Source organism: Lolium rigidum, chromosome 5, assembly GCF_022539505.1.
Source record: "Lolium rigidum isolate FL_2022 chromosome 5, APGP_CSIRO_Lrig_0.1, whole genome shotgun sequence".
Lineage (NCBI taxonomy): Eukaryota > Viridiplantae > Streptophyta > Magnoliopsida > Poales > Poaceae > Lolium > Lolium rigidum.
Genome location: NC_061512.1, coordinates 206,527,714 through 206,549,836, shown reverse-complemented (window position 1 = coordinate 206,549,836; position 22,123 = coordinate 206,527,714). Strand labels below are relative to the sequence as shown.

Below are 22,123 nucleotides of genomic sequence, written 5' to 3'. Positions count from 1 at the left end.
GAAAAGTATGAGGCTTACTCATCGAAACGAAGGAAGCATATTATTATACTACTAGATCAATGAAAAGTATTGTTCAAATTTAATTGTATCTGAACAGTAAAAAGTGTGTACAAACATCCGAACTTAGATGAACTAACTTAGATAAACTTCTCACATCGGAGTGTATATAATTTTTTTTTATAACGCAGCCTCATGGTCAACGAAATTTTAGCCTCCATTGCAGGCGAGGATGGAAGAGATTGGACTCCTCGAGCGTGACGGGGACCGCGTGTTACGGTGTTAGTGTTTTACACGCGTGTCTATCGTGGAACGTGGCCACACATACTCGCCGCTGCCGTTGCCGGTGTGCGGAACGTGGAACGCTGGCCGGAGCGTGACCGCGTGCCGGAAAACAACCGCCCGATTGCAGGCCGTGCAGAGCCCCAGGTTGTCCGCGAGCCAGCCCGTCGCCCGCCCGGCCAACCTGACCTCCCACCGCCAAGATATCTCTCCTCTCTCGTCTCCATCCATCCCACACTCCTCCCACCGCGCTCATCGGCATCGCCACTTCGCCGGCGATGAGCCCTCCGAACCCCACGCAGCTGCTCCCCCTGCGCCCCAGCAACCCCTCCACCCCCCTTCCCCGCCGCCACCGCCCGCCCGCGCCCGCGGCCGCCAACACCACCGGCGCGGCCTCCCCGCAGGACTGGTTCCGCCCGCGCCGCCCGGCCGACTCCGACCCCTCCACCTCGGCCGGGCGCGTCGCGGCGCGCGACCCGGGCGTGCGCGCCAAGGCCAAGGACGGCGCCGACGAGCGCAAGGGGAGGTGGTGGGAGCGCTGGTCCAGGGACAGGGAGAGCTACCTCGTGGACGGCGTCGACGCGCTCCCCATACCCCTCACCGTCCCGGGCACCGACCCCATGTCGCGGGAGGAGCTCGACCGCCGCCTCACCTGCGACGTCATGGTCGATGTGGGTGCCGCCGGTGCTTTCTGTATTTTTGTCGATTTATTTAAGGTCGGATTTGGTTGCCAATTCTGAGATGCCTGGCTATTTTTGGATTGAAGGAGTGCAAAACTGTTTCGTACGAGTGGACGGGCAAGTGCCGGAGCTGCCAGGGCTCGGGGCTCGTCACCTACTTCAGGAAGAAGGGCAAGGACACCATCTGCACCTGTGTGCCCTGCGCTGGAATTGGTCAGATTTCTCGGTCTCCAGTTCTTCGTTAATTCTTACTAATCTTAGTAATATCACGGGGAAAAGGAAGGGAAGGTAGCAAGCAAGTTGCTATCACGATGTTGGAACGATTTAGCTTGAGCTAAGGCTTGCTGATTTGGTATTAGGTGCCTTGACCGGCAGTATGGGTGCTCCTGCTGGAGGTGCCTTTGGTTATAGAATGCACATCACTAACATTGTTGGACTCCCATGACTGTTTAAAACTTGCACAAGCTAAATTATGAATGTTTCTGGCACAGCAATGGCACCAAATTTGATGGCAGCTGTGCAGATATAAACCGTTGGTACTAAAGCGATATTAGAGCACCTCACATCTGGAATTCGATCATTAGTACCTGTCTTGCTCCAGTCCCCCTTTTCTTATTCTGTATAACTTGGCTAATTGCTGTTAAGCCAACATATTTGTGGTGTTGTAGAGTCAATTAGGGGTTTTTGAGAAAGCTTGTGATTCTCCAATATATATGGTGCCTAAGAAACAATATTCATCCGGCACCGGAAGTAGTAAGACCGATGAGAAATTATGAGGTGCTGCATAAACTTAAGTGCAATGCCACAATTATTTAGCTCTTGGCATTTTTATGAAACCACTTCACATGTACCAGCGATAAAGAAATATTCAAACAAAAGAACAATCACAGACATTTGTTATGCAACCTTGCCTAAATTGAGAAATCTACCAAAAAATGTGACAACGAAAAACACCGGGCAGACTTAATTATGTGGACATTATAGGTAGGAAGTAGTAACAGATAGCCACCACTGGTCATGGACTTCTCTTTGGTTTTCACGACATGACAACACCATCATATAAGGAAATTAATCTTCATAAAAAAAAATAAACATAAGGACTTCAATGATACAAGTCTGAATATGAATCATGCATGTCTCATGCCCCTTCGTCTTTCTACGCATAACCTCTCTTTGATATCCCCTCCCCCTCTCAGTTACGCACTGGAACGAGAGTACGGTGATGAGAGATGGTGCTGTACATTTATTCAGCAAACAAAGAGAGCAAAATCAGTTAACACAAGGAATCCTGGACTGAATAATTGGCATGTTAGCGACACCTATCATTTTACCAATAGATCTATGCGTTTGTATAACATGAAAGAATGGTGACATATATCAGAATTGCAGAAGTTCAAGACCACTTCTACACCTTACTGGCTTATGATTATTTGGAGTGCAATCCTTGAGAATTATGGAAGTTCATGAACACTTCTACACGTTACTGGCTTATGATTATTTGGAGTGTAAACCTTGAGAAAAAAAAATTAAAGTGGAGAAAGATTACTCCGGTTGGATATCCCATAATCAAAATTTCTATCAGGCAAACAAGTGATAGTTTGCCCCTTTTGCTCTACAGGGCTACAGAGTATACACATATATGATTGAACCCCTCACCTCTGATTGAGTTAACCTAAGCTAGCAAGGATAGGAAGGCATCAGCTTATTTTTATTGAAGTGTAGGAAGGCATCAGCAGGCCCACAGTTGCAGATGCTTGACATCAAAGCCCATTTCTTGCTTTTGACATTTTCTTGCTTGTAGGACATCCTCAGGACTCACATGCTATTAAGGAAATGTTCACCATCAAGGCCCATTTAAACTGCTGCCAGTACCAGTAATAATATAGAATCACTCACTCTATTATAAAGCCATTTGATTTTCACACTCGAGAAATGTCGTAAAAGTTTTTCCAGTTACAGGCAGGCATTTGTGATGCTCAATCCGCACAGTGCAAGCGCGAAGCTTCATGGTTGCCCTGTCGTAGTAGACATCATTTTGTGGGTACTAAAACACCATGTATGAGTAAAACGAAAGGAAGTGAACTTATATGTGACAGAATAAATAATCACAAGTTAATGTTTGGATTTTGCATTGAGCTTTGCCAGCTTCAAAACTACCACCGAGATTGTGGCCTGGTTAGGTACATATCTCATTTATAACTTATCTCAAAAAGATCCATACAAGAGTGATCTGTGGTTCAGAAGAGAATTGCACGTGCCACATCAGAATGAAGTTGCACAAAAAATACAAGATGAAGTAATTTCCCACTCACACGTGTCATCAGAGCTTGCGGCGAACTCCCATCCCCATGTTTGAGGCCAGACAAGGACCCAAACATCTCTGTTGCGGCCACGGTGAGATGCGCCTTCCCCTGCACCATGTAATAATCATCACGCCCCGGCCTCCGAGGCTCCAAGCGACCAGGAGGTGAGCGCACCACCCTGCGATTTCGCTCCTCCGGCCAGTCTAACCACAGCCTTTCCACCCCAGCACTCGATAGCCTGCCTCCTTCCTAGCTCACCTTAAAAATGAGCTAAGGTACGATGCAAGCATAACACAGGACACAGACCTCCTGCGAGTTTTTGAAAAGCTCACCTTAATGGCTGCTCGAAGGTAAGGCCAATGTGTAAGAAATGAAAAGGCAGTTGAGAGAATTTCAGTAGTGGAAAAGGAGAAAGAGAAAGAAGTGGGTAGGGGAATGAGGTTTGTTCACCTAGGAGGACAGGAGGAATCCTCAGCAGTGCTCCCTTGCGAGCCGTCCATCAAAGGTACCTCCCTCTTGCATCCCCCTTTTTTTTCACGAAGAAGTACTATTTCACACTTTCTCTTTCCTGCCTGCGCCTGCTTTCCCATTGCCGCACCTTCCTGGTTTCTCTCTGCCAAACCAAGGAATGAGAAAACTATCGGCCAGAGTTAGAGAACGGCACATTTGAAGCTGCGCTACGAGAGAAACTTGCTTTTGACATTTTCTTGCCGGTAGGATATCCTCAGGACATGCCATTAAGGAACTGTTCTCCATCAAAGCCCATTTAAACTGCTGTCTGTACTAGTATAAATTGGGAGTATGAATTTGTGAGTAACTGGAACTTTGATAAGAAAATGATTCCCTGCTCCTCGAAGTCTAAGTCAGTACTCTTACCCACTCACACGGAACTTGACACTTTCCCGTGGTTGAGTCCATGCAAATTATCACAGTGCATCCTTCGCCACCAAGGCAATGAACTAGCGTGTGCTTCTGTGCAGGCTTGATTAAATTGTTTCACGGAAACCTGATTCTCTGAATCCGACCAAAACAGTGAGAGTGGAAGTTATGGTCTATATCCCACAGCTACAGGTTAAGTGGAGATGCTTGAAAAATTGCAAACATACTAAAAGTATGAAACAATGGCACAGAGAAGAAATATAGGGGGGCTTCTAAAAGTATCAAATTGTTTTGATACGCCACCAGGTTACTTAGCTGACTATTTTTCATTTCAGCGGAAGCTTGAAAATTCATCAACTATTGAGCTTAACGGTAAGGGCACGATATTAAGTAATAAACAACTAAAAGTAATACTTAAAATATCCTGACCCGATAGATAGAACTATTTTTCCCATATTCTATCACAAACCGCAGGTACATGAAATCGGATCAACTCGGTCTTTCGGGTCAACGAATGAAATCAAACAACAGCTCTAAAATAAGGAGAATTAGCTCAAGATAAAAGGGCAGATTTCTTTAAGAACTAGCCGCCTATAAGCCTCGCTATTAGTATTCCTGCAGTTCTCAATCCGGGTGATAGGTAGAAGGTTTTCTGTTTCTATTAAAAAAATAGAAGGTATAACTCAATTTTATTTCAACGAACTGCAAAGTTTAGAGTTCAAAGGTTGTATGGTGCTGAGGGATACAAAAAAGGAGAAGTTGTTCGACAGGGGAAAAAAAGGCTAGTGCGGATCTGGATGCACCTATGAAGAGCCCAGATAGGGGTGTGCACCTGAGTGCCTGCTCAGAAAATCCTCTCTCATGTTAGTTATGGAACAGTAAACAGCTTGTGCTTATCAGATCTTCCAGTAGAGCTTGTGGGGTTAACTTATTTTCTTACAAGGAGATATTGGCATCTTGTCCATATCATGGTGTTTTTTCCCTGCTGCATCTACTGCACATTTCTTTTGGCAGAAATTTATGTGCTGACTTCTTCATTGTGTCTGTCGGACGGGCATCTTATTTGTTTTGTAGGCTACGTTCGGAAAATTACATATCGGGAGGGGGCCGAAAATATGGATGAGTTAGACAATGGGAGACCACCATAATTTAATGTCGCTGTCTGTTTGGCAGCGGTAATTTTGTTAACTGGTGCTGAATAGATTGTGTTTACAACCTTTGATGGTTGAACATGAGATTCTCTTCACTACAGTCTCTATTTCAGACACGGTATAGGGCAGGATGCCATTCTTTAAGCATTGTAAACTTATCTTCGTAGTTATATTGTACGTTTTTGTTTTTCACTTACAGATGTATGATCACAGTTCACAAAGAAGGAAAGAATAAAGGACAGCACTAGGCGGCTGCGCCGCACGAGCACATCATCCGTGCGGCGGATTCCACCAGGCCCACCATGTGAAGACACAGCCAAAAGTTGCTACCCAGTCGAGCGAATCGCGTGTAGCAGAGTCCAGCCATGACCATGCATTGCATGCCGTCAACCAAAAAAAAAGTTGCATCGCATAAATAACTCTGAAAAAAGATGTACAGTACTATGCAATTATGCATCTCATATAATTTCCAAACGAGAAAAGAACGACAGTACCTGCAACCTGGAACCAGTAATATGGCAATTAGTGCAAACATTGCACCAATTAATCTGGCAATTATAAACTTGACAAAAAATGAAGTGAAGGTATGAACTAGATTAGCCTCTTTAAAATTTGGCCGCTGCGTCTGATAATCAGGAAACTAGGACATAATTAATCTGGCAATTGCTACTGATATGTCAACTACTCGATAATTAGTCCATAAAATACCACTAATGAATCCGGTAATTACTACTAATTAATCGGGCAATTACTACTAACTAATACTATGTGATCTGGTAATATGGTAACTGAACCTAATTAATCCGTCAATTAAAACTAATGAAAATGGCAATTACCCCTAATTACGCATATGAAGAACCATTTCTTCATGTGCGTGCTCGTCCATGGCTTCGCGTCCTTGTTGGGATTGATGGCGGAGTGGTTTCCACTAGTTGCCGGCGGCGAGTCCTCGGCCTCACGGTGCCTTGCTGTTCCGCGAAGGCGCCCAGACACGAGCGTCGACGGGCGCGCTCGTCGGAGACCCTGCGCTAGCGATGGAGGTCTCCTCCTCGTGCCTGTCGGCAGCGGCCCGCTGCATCCCGGAGGCGGCGGACTCTTCCTCTCCGGCGACTCTCAAGTTACTTCCACTCGTGCCTGCCGGTGCGTCAACTCGGCGCTTTATGCTAGACGGCGGCACCTCCCGCTGCGTGCTCGCTGCTCGGTGGTGGCAACCTCCTCCTCGTGCTTCTCTAGTTCGGTGGCAAGGCGAACTCCTCCCAGCGAGCACGTCGGAGATGCCCGCCGGCGAAGGCCTCCCCTGCGCTAGTAGAGGCTCCTCCTCGCGTGCCCGCCGTGGATGCTCGCCGGAGACGGACTCCCGTGCGCCAGCAGAGGGCCTCCTCAATCTCCCTCCGCTCCCGGGCGCGCGTGACCTCGCCGCTTCCCGGCGTGGAGCTCCTCGATGTCCCCACGGTGATAGAGAGAGTGGATTGTGTGGATATGAGCTATTCCCGGGAATTAAGGTAAAGCGGTGCGGGTGGGGCTTCGGGCTCACGGTGGAAAAGGTATCAACTTCTATAGGGGCGCGGTGCAGTTTGCGTGACGCGCCGCACGAAAGTGCGTCTTGTGCGGCGCTTCTTGTTAGATTTTCCCAAGAATAAATGTATAAGAGATCAATTGGACCAGCTTTGAAAGAACCTTTTGGGTTTGTATCGTCCGGAGCAGCTAGAGATCAGATTCTTGCTTTGCATGTTGGCATGGTCCATCGCTTGCCCTCTTTTCTTGTTCGAGTCTTTGAGATTGCTTTCCGTTCAAGCTCTAGAAGAATCTCAACTTTTGTAACTTTGTTCTGCCGTCAGGCATTTGTATTCTGGCCATACTCTGTTCAGCGCACAGTACATATAAAACCATCATGAAGGGAATGCAGAATCTGCCTGAAGAGACGAGTTAAACTTGTCCAACTCTGGCTAGCTGCAGCAAATCAGTTGCAAAATGTCGCACCTGAGCATTCTGACTTTCAAATACAATCTGGCCAAGCTCCGGTTCAAGCCTGACCGGCCAGCCGGAAGGCTGCTGTCCTCCAAGGACCGGCAGCCCTCTGGCCTCTCGATGTACAAGCTTGAGGACGACGAGATGAGGAAAGTGTTCAAAAAGATCGCCGGTGAGTCTGGCCGGGTCTCCAGGGGCGATCTTCAGGCGCTCCTGCAGAGGTTCGAGAAAGCTGACGCTGCGGGAGAGGCGCGGCAGATGATCTGTGCTGCTGACACCAACAAGGACGGGTACATGGACCTGGAGGAGTTCATGGAGGTCCACAGGAATGGCGTGCAGCTGGGGGACATACGCCGGGCCTTCTTCGTGTTTGATAGGGACAGGGATGGCAGAATCACTGCAGAGGAGGTGATGGACGTGCTGCTCAAGCTGGGGGAGAGGTGCAGCATCGATGAATGCCGGAAGATGGTGAAAGAGATCGATAGGAACCATGATGGGTTCGTGGACATGGATGATTTCATGGCCATGATGACTCGCCCAAGGAAGAGGGCTTGAGCATCCGGATCATGGACATGCCTACTTATTATAGTACTATGTAGTAACGTCAATAATCTACCATACTGAAAACAATGCTGGTTTAGCTCGTCTGGGATGCTCATCTCTAAACATGTTGTGTGTAACAGAACTGGGCATATGGTTGTGGCCATGATAAAGAAACGTAATAACAAAGCGCCTCTATATTTAAAAACTTAACCATCAAATGGAATCGCATAGCTAAAGCCGATGAGTTCAGGAACAAAAAACAAAACAGCGATTTCAGCAAGTGCTCGGTACAGTTTGCATGGAGAACTGTGTGTGAAGCCAGCTAAGGGGAGCCTATTCTTTAGTAGAATAATTTCTTATCAGAATTCCTTTTTTTTCATAAACTGTAACATTAATACTCGGCCCAGAATTCTTATTCTTTAGTAGAATTCTTTCTTATTAGAATTCCTTTTTTCATAGACTAACACTAATAATCTGCCCAGAATTTAGATTCTTCATCAGCGCGAAAAGAATGAACCATTTAGTCCGAAAAATTCAAAAATCACATTAAGTTTAAAAAAAATCTGAAAATAATTGTGAGAGTAATTCACCACGAATAATTGAGGGATAGTTTTGGTGCTGCGGGTCGAATTTCGTACTCACACTCAAGCTAATCCTCACTTGACGGACCGTTCATGCCTACAAAAAAATAGAACCACGCAGGCCTCATTCGGTGCCAGCGTTTTTCAGGAATGGTTCCCCTGCATCTTTAGAGTAGATGTATTAGATCTAGCCATGGGCAGCCCGGCCCAAAGATCTCGAGCCTGGGCCTAGATTTGTTGGCCCGATGGCCAGGCTGGGCCGGACCTGGCTAGCCTAAAATCACAATTTAACAAAGCGGCCTGGCCCGCGGTCCAATGGTCCGATGGGATTTCCAGGTTTTTGGGTACATCGTGTTGGGCTCGGGCCTAGATTTTATCCGTCAGGCTTTTCTTGGTCTAGCCCGACAGATGCCCAGGTATGAGATGGATTGAGCTCTTTAGTGCAAAATTTAGATTGTCTCATAGGTACACGAGAACATATTTCAAAATATTAAAGATTTTAACATAAAATTTCGTATATATACCTCAATATTATATGTTCACACCAAGGTTTAAAATAGCGTGCCAAATGAAATAGCGGCAACCTCCTTGAAACGCTATGGACGTTATATCGTGATAATAGCTTGCTATTTCAAATAGCATTTCAAAAAAATACCAAAAATAGCCTAAAATTAAAGGATTTTGCTAAAATGGTTGGATATATAGTCCAAAAATGATTGAATCGTACATACATAACCGCATACAGAAAATAGATCTTCAATTTTTCAGAAAGCTAACGTCAGCATTCCACAAAGCAACAACATAACATAAATTATTTATTAAAAATCATCAACATGAGCGATATTATCTTCTTATCCAAAAGAGGAACCAACAGATTGCAGTTCATCGCTATGAAAAAGTGAAAATAACTTAGCTTGAAAAATAGCGCGCTAACGCTATGAAGTTTTAGTGCGATATAGCATGCTATTTCGCAAATAACGCCTTAGCAAGAAAAATTACTAAAATTTGGCGTGAACCCACCAAATATGTTATACCATGCTATTAGCGGAGAAATAACGCGCTATTTTAAACCTTGGTTTGCACACAAGTTTTTTTTTTGGAAAGAACATTCTATTCACATGAGAATTTTCTTGTTTTGTTTGCTGATGCCACATAAATGTTCCTTTCCTACGAAAACCTGTGTACAAACATAGAACGATAGGATGTCCGTACATGCGTTTTTTTTGGTTTTTCTGACATTTAATTTTTTATGTATTTTTCATAACAGGTTCATATCCACCTATCAGCCAAAACAACACCTCCTCTTTAGTGCTTCTATTTTATCTTAGAAAGTACTAGTCCTCCTTTTATCTCAAGTGCTTCTATTCTTTATCTTGGAAAGCATTTACTAATTGAGTGTGGATGTTTTAGCCTCACCTACATGTAGATTTTTTTTTTGATAAAAATGGCATTTAAAGTTTTATGAAAATCTGAAAATAAATTCAGATGTAGACATTCTTGTGTTCTACCAAGCTGAATAATATCATTTTGAAATACATTATATTCAGGGTTGTACAAAAATGAAAAAAAAATCAGATTTTCTGATCTTGTTATTTTTGCACAACCCCGAATATAAGACATTCCGAGTTGATTTATGTTCAACTTATTTTTTTTTTGTTAAAATCAACATTGTGTACATCTATATTTATTTTCAGATTTTTTGAAACTTAATTTCATTTTTTTAAATGAGCTAAATGTAGCTCGGTCTACGTTTATGGTTTTCGTTTGCTAGTCCTCCTAGATGTATCTTATATGAATTCACTAAAAAACATTATCGCAACTATGTGTAGAATGGAAACCTAGTGCATGCATCACATGAAGGATAATTTAAATAAGACAGAGTTTGGTGAAGGAGGCATGTCTAAAGAATGCAAGGCCATATCCACTTTCTTTAACCGAGCGGGCAAGGGATCACAAACATTTTTTCTTTTCTTTCAAAAGATATTCGGGGGCATACTAAACATTAGTGCATTTCCCAGTTGGATCAGAAAAGCCTTTCTTTAAAATAAAAAAATGAACATTCCAGGGGGAATCTCCTCAATTACTTGTTCAGATTTTACATATTTATCACATTGCGCTAGAATCAAGCTTTATGAGGGAAGTCCAAGTTCAGGATTGACCAATGTGCTTCAGTTGCCTGGAGACCGTACCAAGGTTGATAAAACTTTGTGAAATTGGGGCTTCTCCCTTCTCTAGATAGGAGGAATGATAACACATAAAGTTTATGCGGATGCAATTGCAAAAAGGTTTGCACAACACAAAAAAAGCAAGAGTAATGATTTGGATTGACACATGAAAATCACAGAAACTATGGCTCTTTCGCACATGAACTGGAATAAAAAAAAGAGGTTGAAGTGAATGCTGAAGTTTATCTTGAATTGAGACATAGAAAACCAGTTAATAGGATTTTGTAGCACAATCCCCTTTAATTGAGACGGTATTTGCAAGAAAAAAAATCTAAGGGGTTGAAACATGAAATCCTACATAGACCCCATAAAATTCATACGGTCCAAAGAGGGTCTTAATCTATGGAAATAACTTTTCTGTGGTCATGAAGCACTTGGAACAAAGAACATATCACTAGAGAATCTTCGACACGTAATGATACTGCAGGCCTATTCCAAGAATCCAATCCCATCTTTTGCATGGTAATAAGATAGTTGTTTGCACTGAACGTTGTAAAACAGAGAGTGTGCCTCGATCCTACACAAATGAGTAATTTTTGTTTTTGTAGTGGATGTTGAAGTTCCTGTAGGTACAGGGGCGAAGCTGGACGAAAAGATCATTGGGTTCAGCTCTACTGGTTATGTGATAATCATCTACTAATGAGACAAGTTAAAGAGCAGATTAGTGAAGGTTTCATGAAATTCGTTGAGTTCAACTGAACCCAACACTTCTATACCAGCTCCGTGTAGGTATTGAGGCATATGAAACAAATCCATGGAAATTTCGGTGGCATCATTTTCTTTGATCCAAAGAGAATTTGTAAATAATTCAAAGAACTGTCCGGAATCCTACACAAATTCATACTATGAAATTCCGGCAATCCAAAGAGTCCATAGTTGATTCCCCGGAATTAACTTCTGTTTAACCATGAAGCACTTGCAAGAAACAATATACCACTGAGGAATATTCGATACGTAACGATACTGCAGCCGGCCTGCAGGCCTAGTCCAGGAATCCAGTTCCATCTTTTGAGTGGTTATCAGGTCAGATTTTCTTGTGTGCAGCGTCACCTTGCAGATTCGCATATAATGTGCCGGCATTATTTGCGTAGCTTTGTACGATTCTGATCTATCCAATGTCGTTGCCTACTCAGAGGCACCCCTACGTAGCCGTTTCCTGCTCAGTCCACGTGCAACATATTCTTTCATTGGTTCAAAGCTTCAGTTATGATCTTTTCCAACCGATTTATTTCGTTGTATATTTATAATCTTCGTTCCACTGAACTCGTGATGGTTATCTGTCTGTCTGCATCCAAATCCAATGATTGCAACGATATCATCAGAGCTAGTCGAATGCTAAACAACTCAGCTGTCAATGTAGCAATGGGCACAATGTAATGTAAGTGTAAACTGTCTGTGTTGGATTCATGTATTCAGAGGCAGTTGTGTTCCTCCTTAACATGACCCCCAACCCTCCCAACCCCCAACCTTCCCAACCCTAGCCGCCACCCGCCGCTGCCGCCGGGGCAAAGACCTCGAGGTGTGGCGGCGGCGGGGGCCTTCCCTCGTGACGCGCCGGGGACGACGGCCATGGAGTTTCTCACGCGCGGCGGCCTCCCGTCTCCCGGGGCGGCGGCGGTCTAACGAGGATAGAGGGGCGACGGCGGCCCTTCCGCCTCCTGCATGGATGGACGGGGGCGGTGGCCAGAGCCTGTGCTGCGGCCTCCCCGCCTCCCATCGGCGGCACGCCGGTGGTGGCTGGTGGTGGCGGACAGTACCATTCCCTCCGCCTCTCGCCGGTGAGGGGCGATGATCTTGGGCTTCTCCCGCGGTACGAGGTCGCCCGGGGCAACAACCTTGGGTTCGACAGTGGAGGCGGCCTTCTTCTTCGCCGGAGGAGGTCAGTTGGTTGTTGGGGTGGCAGATCACGAGATCCCTCTACCCAGACGATGAAGATCTAGTCGACGACGAGCTAGCGGCAAAGGGGCCACCGGTGAACACCGAGCCTTGACTTCGTTCTTGGCGGATGATGGCGGCGGCTATTGGCGTCGTTCCCTGCGAAGGCATCATCTTTGCTAGCCTCTCCGTTTGCTCTCGCCGAGTTGGGTACTCGCGGCTCTCGGTGAAAACCGTGTCAAGATTGGCGGGCGATGGCGGCGTTAAGCGTCGCTTCCTTCTTGAAGACATCGTCGTCGCAGTCCGCGGGAACTCACTCGTGATGCTCCGGGGGAACCCTAGATCCAGCCAGATCGGACGATGACGGCGCTCCCTGCGTCGTGCTACCTCTTGGGGCATCATTTTTGGAGCAGCGACTGGATGGAGGTGGTTTTGGTGGAGTGGTGTTCATCTACCACGTTGTCGTCGATAATTCTCAGCGGCGTGGAGCTGCGGGGTATCGAAGACGGGCGAGGATTGCTGGCCGAGGGCAGGATGGTGGAGCTGTTTGGTGTTATGGTGGCATCGACGGCAGTCCTGGCACGGTCAATACGTTGATCTCGCTTGGAGATGGGTTCGAGATAGATGACGGTTGCGAACTCTACGACGTGTGCAATGGCACACCCTCAGGATTTTGCTTTTTGGATGATGTGTGTTGGTGTACCGTCAGGGAGTATGGCCTTGTTCATGGTCCCCCCCTTCATTGTAGGTATAGAGAGTTGTCGCTAAGAAGGAGACTTCGAGATTGATCTTTGTATTTCCCTTGTAAGGCATTACGAATAATTTAATAAAGAAGATAGTTGTGTGCATCCTTTGGATGCAGAGGATAGGGCTATGCTCCTTGATCGAAAAATCAGAATTACTAATATTAATTGACTTCAGGGTTCGAACGACACAGATGGGTCCATCGGATCTATTCGAGCACAGAGAGCAGATCTAGTTACACGGGCGATGGCATTGGATAGGGACGCATATATCTCTGCATATCGCTCCGTGTGCATTCTTTTCACGGATTCGTGGAGCTGCGCCGTGCATATATAAGAGCAGCCAGGATAGCAGGTTTTCATCCACTCACACACAACGGTTAACCTGCCAAACAGGCAAAGTGACTAGCTAGGCAGTAGGCACACGACGTTAGCACGTTCAGGTGTCTCAAATTTTGGTCCAATGGCGTCACACCTGTGCTTCGTGAGGCCCTCCAGGATGAGCCTGCAGCGAGCCGTCGACGACGACGACGGCGCCATGACGGCGGCCGAGTTCAAGGAGTGGCTCCGGGGGTTCGACGCGGACGGGGACGGGCGCATCAGCCGCGACGAGCTGCGGCGCGCGATGCGGGTGCTGCGTGTGCGGTTCACGGGGCGGCGGGCCAGGCGCGGCATCAGCTACGCCGACACCGACGGCGACGGATACATCGACGACAGCGAGATCGACGGCCTCGTCGAGTTCGCGAGGAGGAACCTCGGCGTCCGGATCGTCGCATGTTAGGAGAACAGAGTTCTACGTACTGCCTACGTACGTGCCGCGCGCACGGGATGACTCATGTAAGTAGAATAAGGTCATCTCAGATGCGAAAATTAGTAAACCGTATTATGTTCTGTAGTTTTGCTTCTTTTCCACTACAACTGAAGCCGTGCGCTGAATTATATAGTAGGTGCATGGCTTGCGCAGTTGCATGACTGGCTAGTGTTGCTACTGCTCGCTACCAAACCGTTTAGGAAGAGTTTCATGCAGATGCATAGAAATTATCATTTCCCTTTTCCTTGTGTGAATTTACAGTATACTTTCTCCGAACTCACTGAAAAATGTAAGTCGCGTCTGGATTTACAAGACCCCACCATTTGTGCACGCACCTTGATTCTTCCTTGTTGAAGTTCTCGGAAAATGTAAGGAAAAAACATGGCTATGCAAATCTGTACCTACAACATGAAAGCACGGCTCTAACTAAGATGTCCATATATAGCCAAATATATCCCGTTATCGAAAAAAACTTATATAGCGCAAACTCTCAAAGTTCACAGTACTCCCTTCGGCCTAAGTTAATTGACGCAGCTTAGGGATACACTTGTGCCGCGTTAATTAATTCAGGAAGAGGAAGTAACAACTCTTCTTTTGTAAGTACAAGGAAGGAAAATAGCGTAGCAGCCGGTATCCGGTAAGCCACCCAAGCAAATAAAAGGAAAACCGAAAACAATCAATTCACCCAAACGACCAGCCGTACAAATGAAACCAACGTGTCGCACAAAGATAGGAGGAACGGATGGATAATTCTTCTATCTACAGTGCTCAAATCGCTATTAGATGCACAACTTGTTTAACTTTTATATAGGGTATAGATTATCACACTACGATGATGACAATCCTCGGAAAAGAAACCAGGATAATGACAAGCTACTTGCTTTCCTCTTTTTTCATCTCTCTTTCATCTCCTTTTACCGTAATTAATGACCGTTTCTATATAGTTGTAACAAGTATGATACTCATGCACGTGGAATGTACATCTGGGGCTCAATATGGTTTTTATGGTTTTTGTCAATGTGATGTGCTATTTGCAGCTTATAGAGCGCATGCTACACAAATGTTGGTCCATGAGGCATGGTTATTTGCGGTCAAAGGTAGATTACTTTTCATATTAACTATGACGATGACAAGGCAAACAACGACGGACTTGGACACTTATCATTGTCATGTTTCTTTCCAACTCCTTTCATCTCTTTCTGATGCCATTTTGACCAGTCTTTCTATTGTTTGGAAAAGGATTGGTGAAAATAACCATTCAGGGAATAATTCTAGGAAAACTACGATGTAGCCACAAGACACAGTCGCTTGATTGTTCAAATGTCGATTTTTGATCCCATCGACCGGATATATATATTCCGGTCAAATAATCTGGAAATGCTAATTAATTTAGGTGCCTTTGAGGCATCAAATAGCATGCCTCGTGTTAATTAGATTCTTTATCACCTAATTGTGTATAATGGAGATAGGCCCATCTTTTTGGATGAAAACTAAAGGCCAGCAGGTCGATTTTATGAAAGAGGATACACAGAGAAAAAATATGGGACACATGTTGGATGCAACATGCATGTGCCATGCATGCCTTGAATTTTGTTGATTTATGCACTAGGTTTTACATGTATATGTAGATGGACTTTGGTGGTGTTCGTACTGAACACAACTTGCCATGATGCTTAAACCCAACAATTACCCTCCCAAGCACTATGTGCATAGTTCATAGCCACCTGGTATACTTCCTTGCACCTCCAAACACTTCAATCAAGACAAATACTAGGTTAGGCAACATGTAAGTCGATCATTGGTTGCAAACATAATTGACTTAGATCTTTCCTGCTTTCACACACTTTCTGATATAGTGATATCTCATATCAATGTCCTTACTCCTATCATGATGCATTCGATTCTTATGTAGAGAGATATTAGATTTTTTTAAATATTAAGCACCACACTTCTTGGATCTTGGCTCACATGATCATCAACATGGAGTCTCGATCTCTAGCCAAATTCTTTCACATGCTACAGTTGATGCTGCAATACACTCAGCCCAACACCCGTGCAATTTGACCTCTCCCTCTTCGCCCCTTGAATACACGCATTAGAAGTTTGTGGTTCATTTAAAATATATGGTTTACTACACTCGTGTGCTAAATTTATGGGTGCCTACATGTAGCTACTCACAATACAAGTACAATAGCCTAGGTTGGTTTTTTCATGAGATACTTTAGACTACCAACAACCATTTTGGATTGTGTTGCATCAACTACTGGACCTCCCACTACATTCTCAACATCAAACAAGGCTTCACATGCACCTCATCTTGATTGCGATCTTCCACACCACAATTTTAAGAAAGATAATTCTGTTAGCCTCATTACATGCACCATTGTTCGGCATGCCAAGATGCAAGTTTGTGCCAAATATTAAACAAGGTCAAAATCATTAGAGAAACTATTCATAGAATGAGCCCATGCCAAATGATTGCATTTTTTTTAAAAGGTCAAAAATTGTTGGCGAAACCATTCATAGCAAGGGACTGAAAATTTCAACACCCTATATGGATATGTCATACAATCCTACTGGGTACCTTAAAAGGTTTTTTGGAAAAATTTAGGAGCAAAGTAGAATACACCTATAGTTCAAATTAGAATTACTTTTATCAAGTCTGCCAAAATTCATCTAAATGGAAGAAAATATATAGAAATTGAGAAATGCATAATAATTTGTGATTGGCCATCGAATATGTTTTAGTTTGTGTGAAAATTGGAGAGGCACCATTTTGCACCATATTCTCTCCACCCGCTTCACGAACATTCACACATAGCAATTTTTTTAAATTGTAAATAAAAGTTGGAAAACAATTTTGACACTACTCTTTTCATATAAAGATGAACATTGGTGCCAAATATGCATGGTCACATTACCATGAACTATGCCCTGGATATGGCCATGACCATGGCCATTTGGCTCAAGTTCATACATGATAGTGCATTTGTGAAGTTTTTTTAACAAAATATGTCATAACAAATATTATAATTTTTTTGTAGGAACTCTTACACATAAAAGGAATCCATGCCAAATGATTGCACTTTGACATTTTCTTTGAAAATTTTGAAAATGGAGTCAACATCACCGATGAAATTGTCCCTCAATGTCTATTGCATAGAATCCTACGTAGGTATCCTAAAATAATTTTTGGAAAATATAGGAGAAAACTAGAACACACTTGTTCTTCAAATTTGAGTTGCCTTCAGGAAATCAGCCGAAATTTATTTAAGTGGACCAAAGTAGCTTGAAATTGAGAAAGTTCACAATACTTGGGAATTGGCCATCTATTATGGTCTACTTAATATGTGTGAAAATTGTAGAGGTGCCATTTTGCACCATACTTATTGCATTTTCTTTATAAACCATTTCTTGCCACTTAAAAATAAAAATGGGCATATTGTCATCAAGTAAGTACCATTATAAATTTGTATATTGAGCTCTTCTATTTCTTCTAAGCCCACGTACCTAAAATATGGCTCCATAGCAAAAAAAAAAGAGTTTCTGCCCAATTTTAGGTAATATCTCATTTTTCCATATTAGAAAAGTGTAATAATTGTTTTTATTGAAGAAAATAAACTAAATTGAAAGTTTTCTCTTCAAAATCCAAATATATATGTGCATAGTATTTTATTTTACTTTGTTGCGTGTGTGTCACCCGTCCGCTGTCAACCACGGTTAAAATGGACATGTCTCCGGAACGTTGCCGAGTGCCTGTTGTTCACCAAGTGCTGTTTCAAAAATCACTAGCCAAGCCATAAGTACCCTGAGTGTTTTTATTTTCTGATTGTTTTTCAATGCACTCAGCAAATTAAGTCACATGTTTACCGGCCGTTTCTCGTTTTGTACGAGGAGGTGGCCTCCTTTGATATCTTTTCTATGTTTTGCAGACAATGATATCTTCATTTTCGTTGCTGAAACTGGAAGTACTGTGAGCGTGGACTTAACCAAATCTAGCGGGCCACTTGTAGCCAACGAAGAGGCCTTCCATCATCTTCCGTGAGCTTATCTTGGGCAAACCCTATTTGTCGCTTACGTAGGCGCGTTAATATGCTACGCCCGCGTGTTATTGCGTTTCTGGTCAATCCTTTTTTTTTTATGCAACCATATATTTCATTAGACAATCTGTTTACACAGATTACACATATGATCACCATACAAGATAAATATTTGTGTCAAGTAACTTTGCACAAGAAAACTCACAAGAAGTAAAATTACAAGTTCACCCTTGGAGAAACTTGTGTCTCGCCGAAACATCGTCCATCTTCCTCCACCGTCACCATGGTAACGCTGGAAAAAGAGGCGAACAACCGCCGCACATAGATCTGGGGGAGCACCATCACATTCAATGATGTTTTTTGAGCCGAAGAACCGGGTTGTCACAGAGGACGAGCCCGAGACTTTGTGGCATGTCGGCGGGGGATCTTCCCCGTGGTCACCAGATCTCAACGCCGCCATCTTCCCCAAACTCAGTCGAAGAAGACGAACACCGCCGTCTGCCGTCATCCTCACACCCAACTGCAAGACACCACACATAACTGTAGCAGCCAACGCAACCGTCACTCGCGAGAGTGCCAAACGCCAGCCAGCAGACACGAATCTCACCAGATCCAAAGACCGGCGAGAAGACCCGGCCACCTGCCCCCCGACGCCACCGGTTGGAGCGACATCGGGATGGAGAAAGAGCAGAGGAAAATTATTCCGACGCGGCACAATCTTGTCCATAGAACAACCCAAGAAAACACTTGGCCAACCCAAACTACCGGCCGGAGCAGTCACTCCTGGGTCCCCACCCCCAGGGCCGGCTCTGGCCCAGGGCAAGAAGTGCGACGGCCCGGGGCCCAACCAAAACGGGGGCCCATTATTTCCGGCACAGTGTATATAGGAAAAAGGTAGAAGAAAAAAAAATTAGGCCCATCTAGCAAGCAAACAGCCTAAATTGGGCCCATTTATAGAATTCGTCCTGGAGCCCTCCAAATCCTAGAGCCGGCCCTGCCCACCCCCTCTCGTCGCTGGAGCGGCCGACAGAGGAGGCAGGGACCGGCGACTTGGCCGGCCTAGTCGGGAGCAGAGTCGCTGCCCAGATCTCTTTTAGGAGCGGTTCTTTTCCCTTGGAGCAATCAAAGCTATTTTTGGCTGTCCCCGCATAGCAGTTTTTCTAAAACAAGATTAGGTTCGTTTCCGAGCAGTCTCTTCTAGGTTTTTTCTTTGTTTTTTCAGTTTCTACCCGTCGGGTTTTAGGAATTTTGTAGAGTTGAACTTTTTGCAAAATTTAATATTTTCAGATCTGGACATTTTTCAAACTTCAAAAATCTTAACATTTTTTCAATTTTAAACAATTTGTGATTTAAACATTTTTTTGAACTTTTTGTAATGCAACATTTTCGTAATTTTGAACATTTTAAAAGTTAAACAATTTTCAGTTTATGGACATTTTTCAAATTCAAGAATTTTTAATTTGAACAATTTTTAGTTCTGAACATTTTTCGACCTAAGCAACTTTTTTGCTTAAAAATCCGATGTTTTCAGAATCTGATATATTAAAAAAGAACTTAAAGCGAAAATGAAATGTATTGAAAAAATGGGAGAGGAAGCCTTACCTGGGCTAGCCCACCAGGAAAGCCAACATGAGCGGACAAGGGAGCACTGCGTGTGTGCGCTAACCCTGCACGCACGCGAGCGATGAATAGGGACACCCCACATCTTGCCCCGTGTTTGGTCAACAACCGGATGAAGCTGGGCTACGGTGGGCTTGCGGATGCCCAACGGAGCAAAGGTAAGTGCGGTGTAAAGGAAGAAATGAAGGATTGTACAGTCCCTCCACACAAGCTCCTTTTTTCAAGAAACACAGGATGAAAAGTACTGAGTATTTGCACAGCCAAGGTCCCTCCTCACAAACTCCTTTTTCAAGAAACATTTTTTTAAAGAAAAAGAAACATGTTTCCTTGTGTAATGAACACCGAAAGATATTTATATGCAACTTGAGATGACTTAGATCTTGAAGAAGATGTAACGATTGATGTCCCTAATCAAGTAAAAGTTAGTCATATTCTCTGGCGTCCTTGATTTTTGCTTGTTAGTAACTTGTACCTTTAACTATGATTTATTTTTATAATATTTCCACAATATTAGTATAAATAATATGAAATAAAATATTTTTAAAAAACAGGTGAAACGAAATTGGACTCAGTATTTCATACATTCATATATAATTTACTATGTATTAGTAGTCAAAGTAATGCATCAAAAACATGCCAAAAGAGCGTACCTTACCCTATAGAGGGAGGGAGTATATTCACATAGCACCTACACATGTAATAGAATATAATTTTTCTTCCTTTTTTGTGAGTGACTAGCATGGTCGATGGATGTCTAGCCAGGGTCTAGAAAAATAAGGACCACCCGAAGTTAGGTTTGCCTTGTTAGATGTATATATTTGTCTATTGTAGTTTCCCCATATGTTAGGAGGCTTTCTGCATATGTGCACCTGTACATGTACTATATATTGTGGCCTTTGGCCACCTGGTAATACAACAAGTATATTGCGCTAACATGGTATCAGAGCAAAATTGATCCTCTAATCCCGGCCGACGTTGCTTGTTCCGTCGTCGTCTCCGTTCGTTCTCCGTCGCCTGTCCACGCCGCCCCGGCCGATTCTTCTCCGCGTCACAGCGTCGCTGCCCCCGGTTCCTGCTCCTTGGTCGGCGCCCCGATTCGTTCCTGCTCCTTGGTCAGCGCCCCGATTCGATCTCAGCCCGATTCGATCCAGGCCGCCGGCCGTGGTCCCTCCGCCGGCCGCCCGCCTCCCCAGCCGTCCGTCGCCCCTCCGCCGGCCTCGCCCCTCCTCCGGCCGCCTCCCGCCGCCGGCCGCCCGCCTCCCTCGCCGGCCGTCGCCCCTCCTCCGGCCGCCTCCCGCCGCCGGCCGCCCGACCACCTGCCCCGCCGGCCGTCGCCCCTCCTCCTGCTTCGCTCCGGCCAGGCCCGACGCCCAGGAGTCCAGGACTCGCTCGATCTCGAGCGCTCCCGTGCAGTCGGCCAGTTCTAGTTGACTTCGAACAAAAAAAAAATCAAAACAAAAATCAAAAAAAAAATATATACTGTCGTCGGCTGTTGCTATCCGATGTCTTCTTCCGCTGATCCCGCCATATCTTTGGGCCTCCCTTCGGTACTTGGTATTTGTACGGTGCCTCCGTGTATGATGGCTAGCCATTCTTCGTCGCCATTTGCGGCCTCTTCATGCAGCTCTGCCCGCGCTTCGCCGACTTCGTCTACGTCGGTCCGTCGCTCTACATCGACTTTTACGGCCTGATACGTCTCCGACGTATCGATAATTTCTTATGTTCTATGCCATATTATTGATGATACCTACATGTTTTATGCACACTTTATGTCATATTCGTGCATTTTCTGGAACTAACCTATTAACAAGATGCCGAAGTGCCGGTTCTCGTTTTCTGCTGTTTTTGGTTTCGAAATCCTAGTAACGAAATATTCTCGGAATTGGACGAAACGAAGACCCAGGGGCCTATTTTGCCACGAACCTTCCGGAAGACCGAAGAGCATACGAAGTGGGGCCACGAGGTGGCGACACCACAAGGCGGCGCGGCCAAGGGGGCCCGCGCCGCCCTATGGTGTGGGCCCCTCGCCGGGCCCCGACTCTGCCCTTCCGCCTACTTAAAGCCTCCGTCGCGAAACCCCCGAGGCGAAAAACCACGATACGGAAAACCTTATCGAGACGCCGCCGCCGATCCCATCTCGGGGGATTACGGAGATCTCCTCCGGCACCCTGCCGGAGAGGGGATTCATCTCCCGGAGGACTCTACACCGCCATGGTCGCCTCCGGAGTGATGAGTGAGTAGTTCACCCCTGGACTATGGGTCCATAGCAGTAGCTAGATGGTTGTCTTCTCCTCATTGTGCTTCATTGTTGGATCTTGTGAGCTGCCTAACATGATCAAGATCATCTATCTGTAATACTCTATGTTGTGTTTGTCGGGATCCGATGGATAGAGAATACCATGTTATGTTAATTATCAAGTTATTT

General features: G+C 44.9%; 3 protein-coding genes across 3 annotated transcripts; all 3 read left to right on the top strand.

Moving 5' to 3' along the window:
* Positions 1–557: 557 nt before the first annotated feature.
* LOC124653691 (protein disulfide-isomerase SCO2-like) lies at positions 558–5,522 on the top strand. Its single transcript, XM_047192761.1, has 3 exons — positions 558–950; positions 1,046–1,172; positions 5,216–5,522. Exons 1-3 carry the CDS (start codon positions 558–560, stop codon positions 5,287–5,289), a joined length of 594 nt encoding a protein of 197 aa, XP_047048717.1. The 3' UTR covers positions 5,290–5,522.
* A 1,418-nt stretch (positions 5,523–6,940) lies between these two features.
* On the top strand, positions 6,941–8,013 carry LOC124655332 (calmodulin-like protein 30). Its single transcript, XM_047194246.1, has one exon. It carries the CDS (start codon positions 7,264–7,266, stop codon positions 7,813–7,815), a length of 552 nt encoding a protein of 183 aa, XP_047050202.1. The 5' UTR covers positions 6,941–7,263; the 3' UTR covers positions 7,816–8,013.
* A 5,666-nt stretch (positions 8,014–13,679) lies between these two features.
* Positions 13,680–14,357, top strand: LOC124658169 (polcalcin Syr v 3-like). The gene has a single exon (XM_047196585.1). It carries the CDS (start codon positions 13,691–13,693, stop codon positions 14,006–14,008), a length of 318 nt encoding a protein of 105 aa, XP_047052541.1. The 5' UTR covers positions 13,680–13,690; the 3' UTR covers positions 14,009–14,357.
* The last annotated feature ends 7,766 nt before the right edge of the window (positions 14,358–22,123 follow it).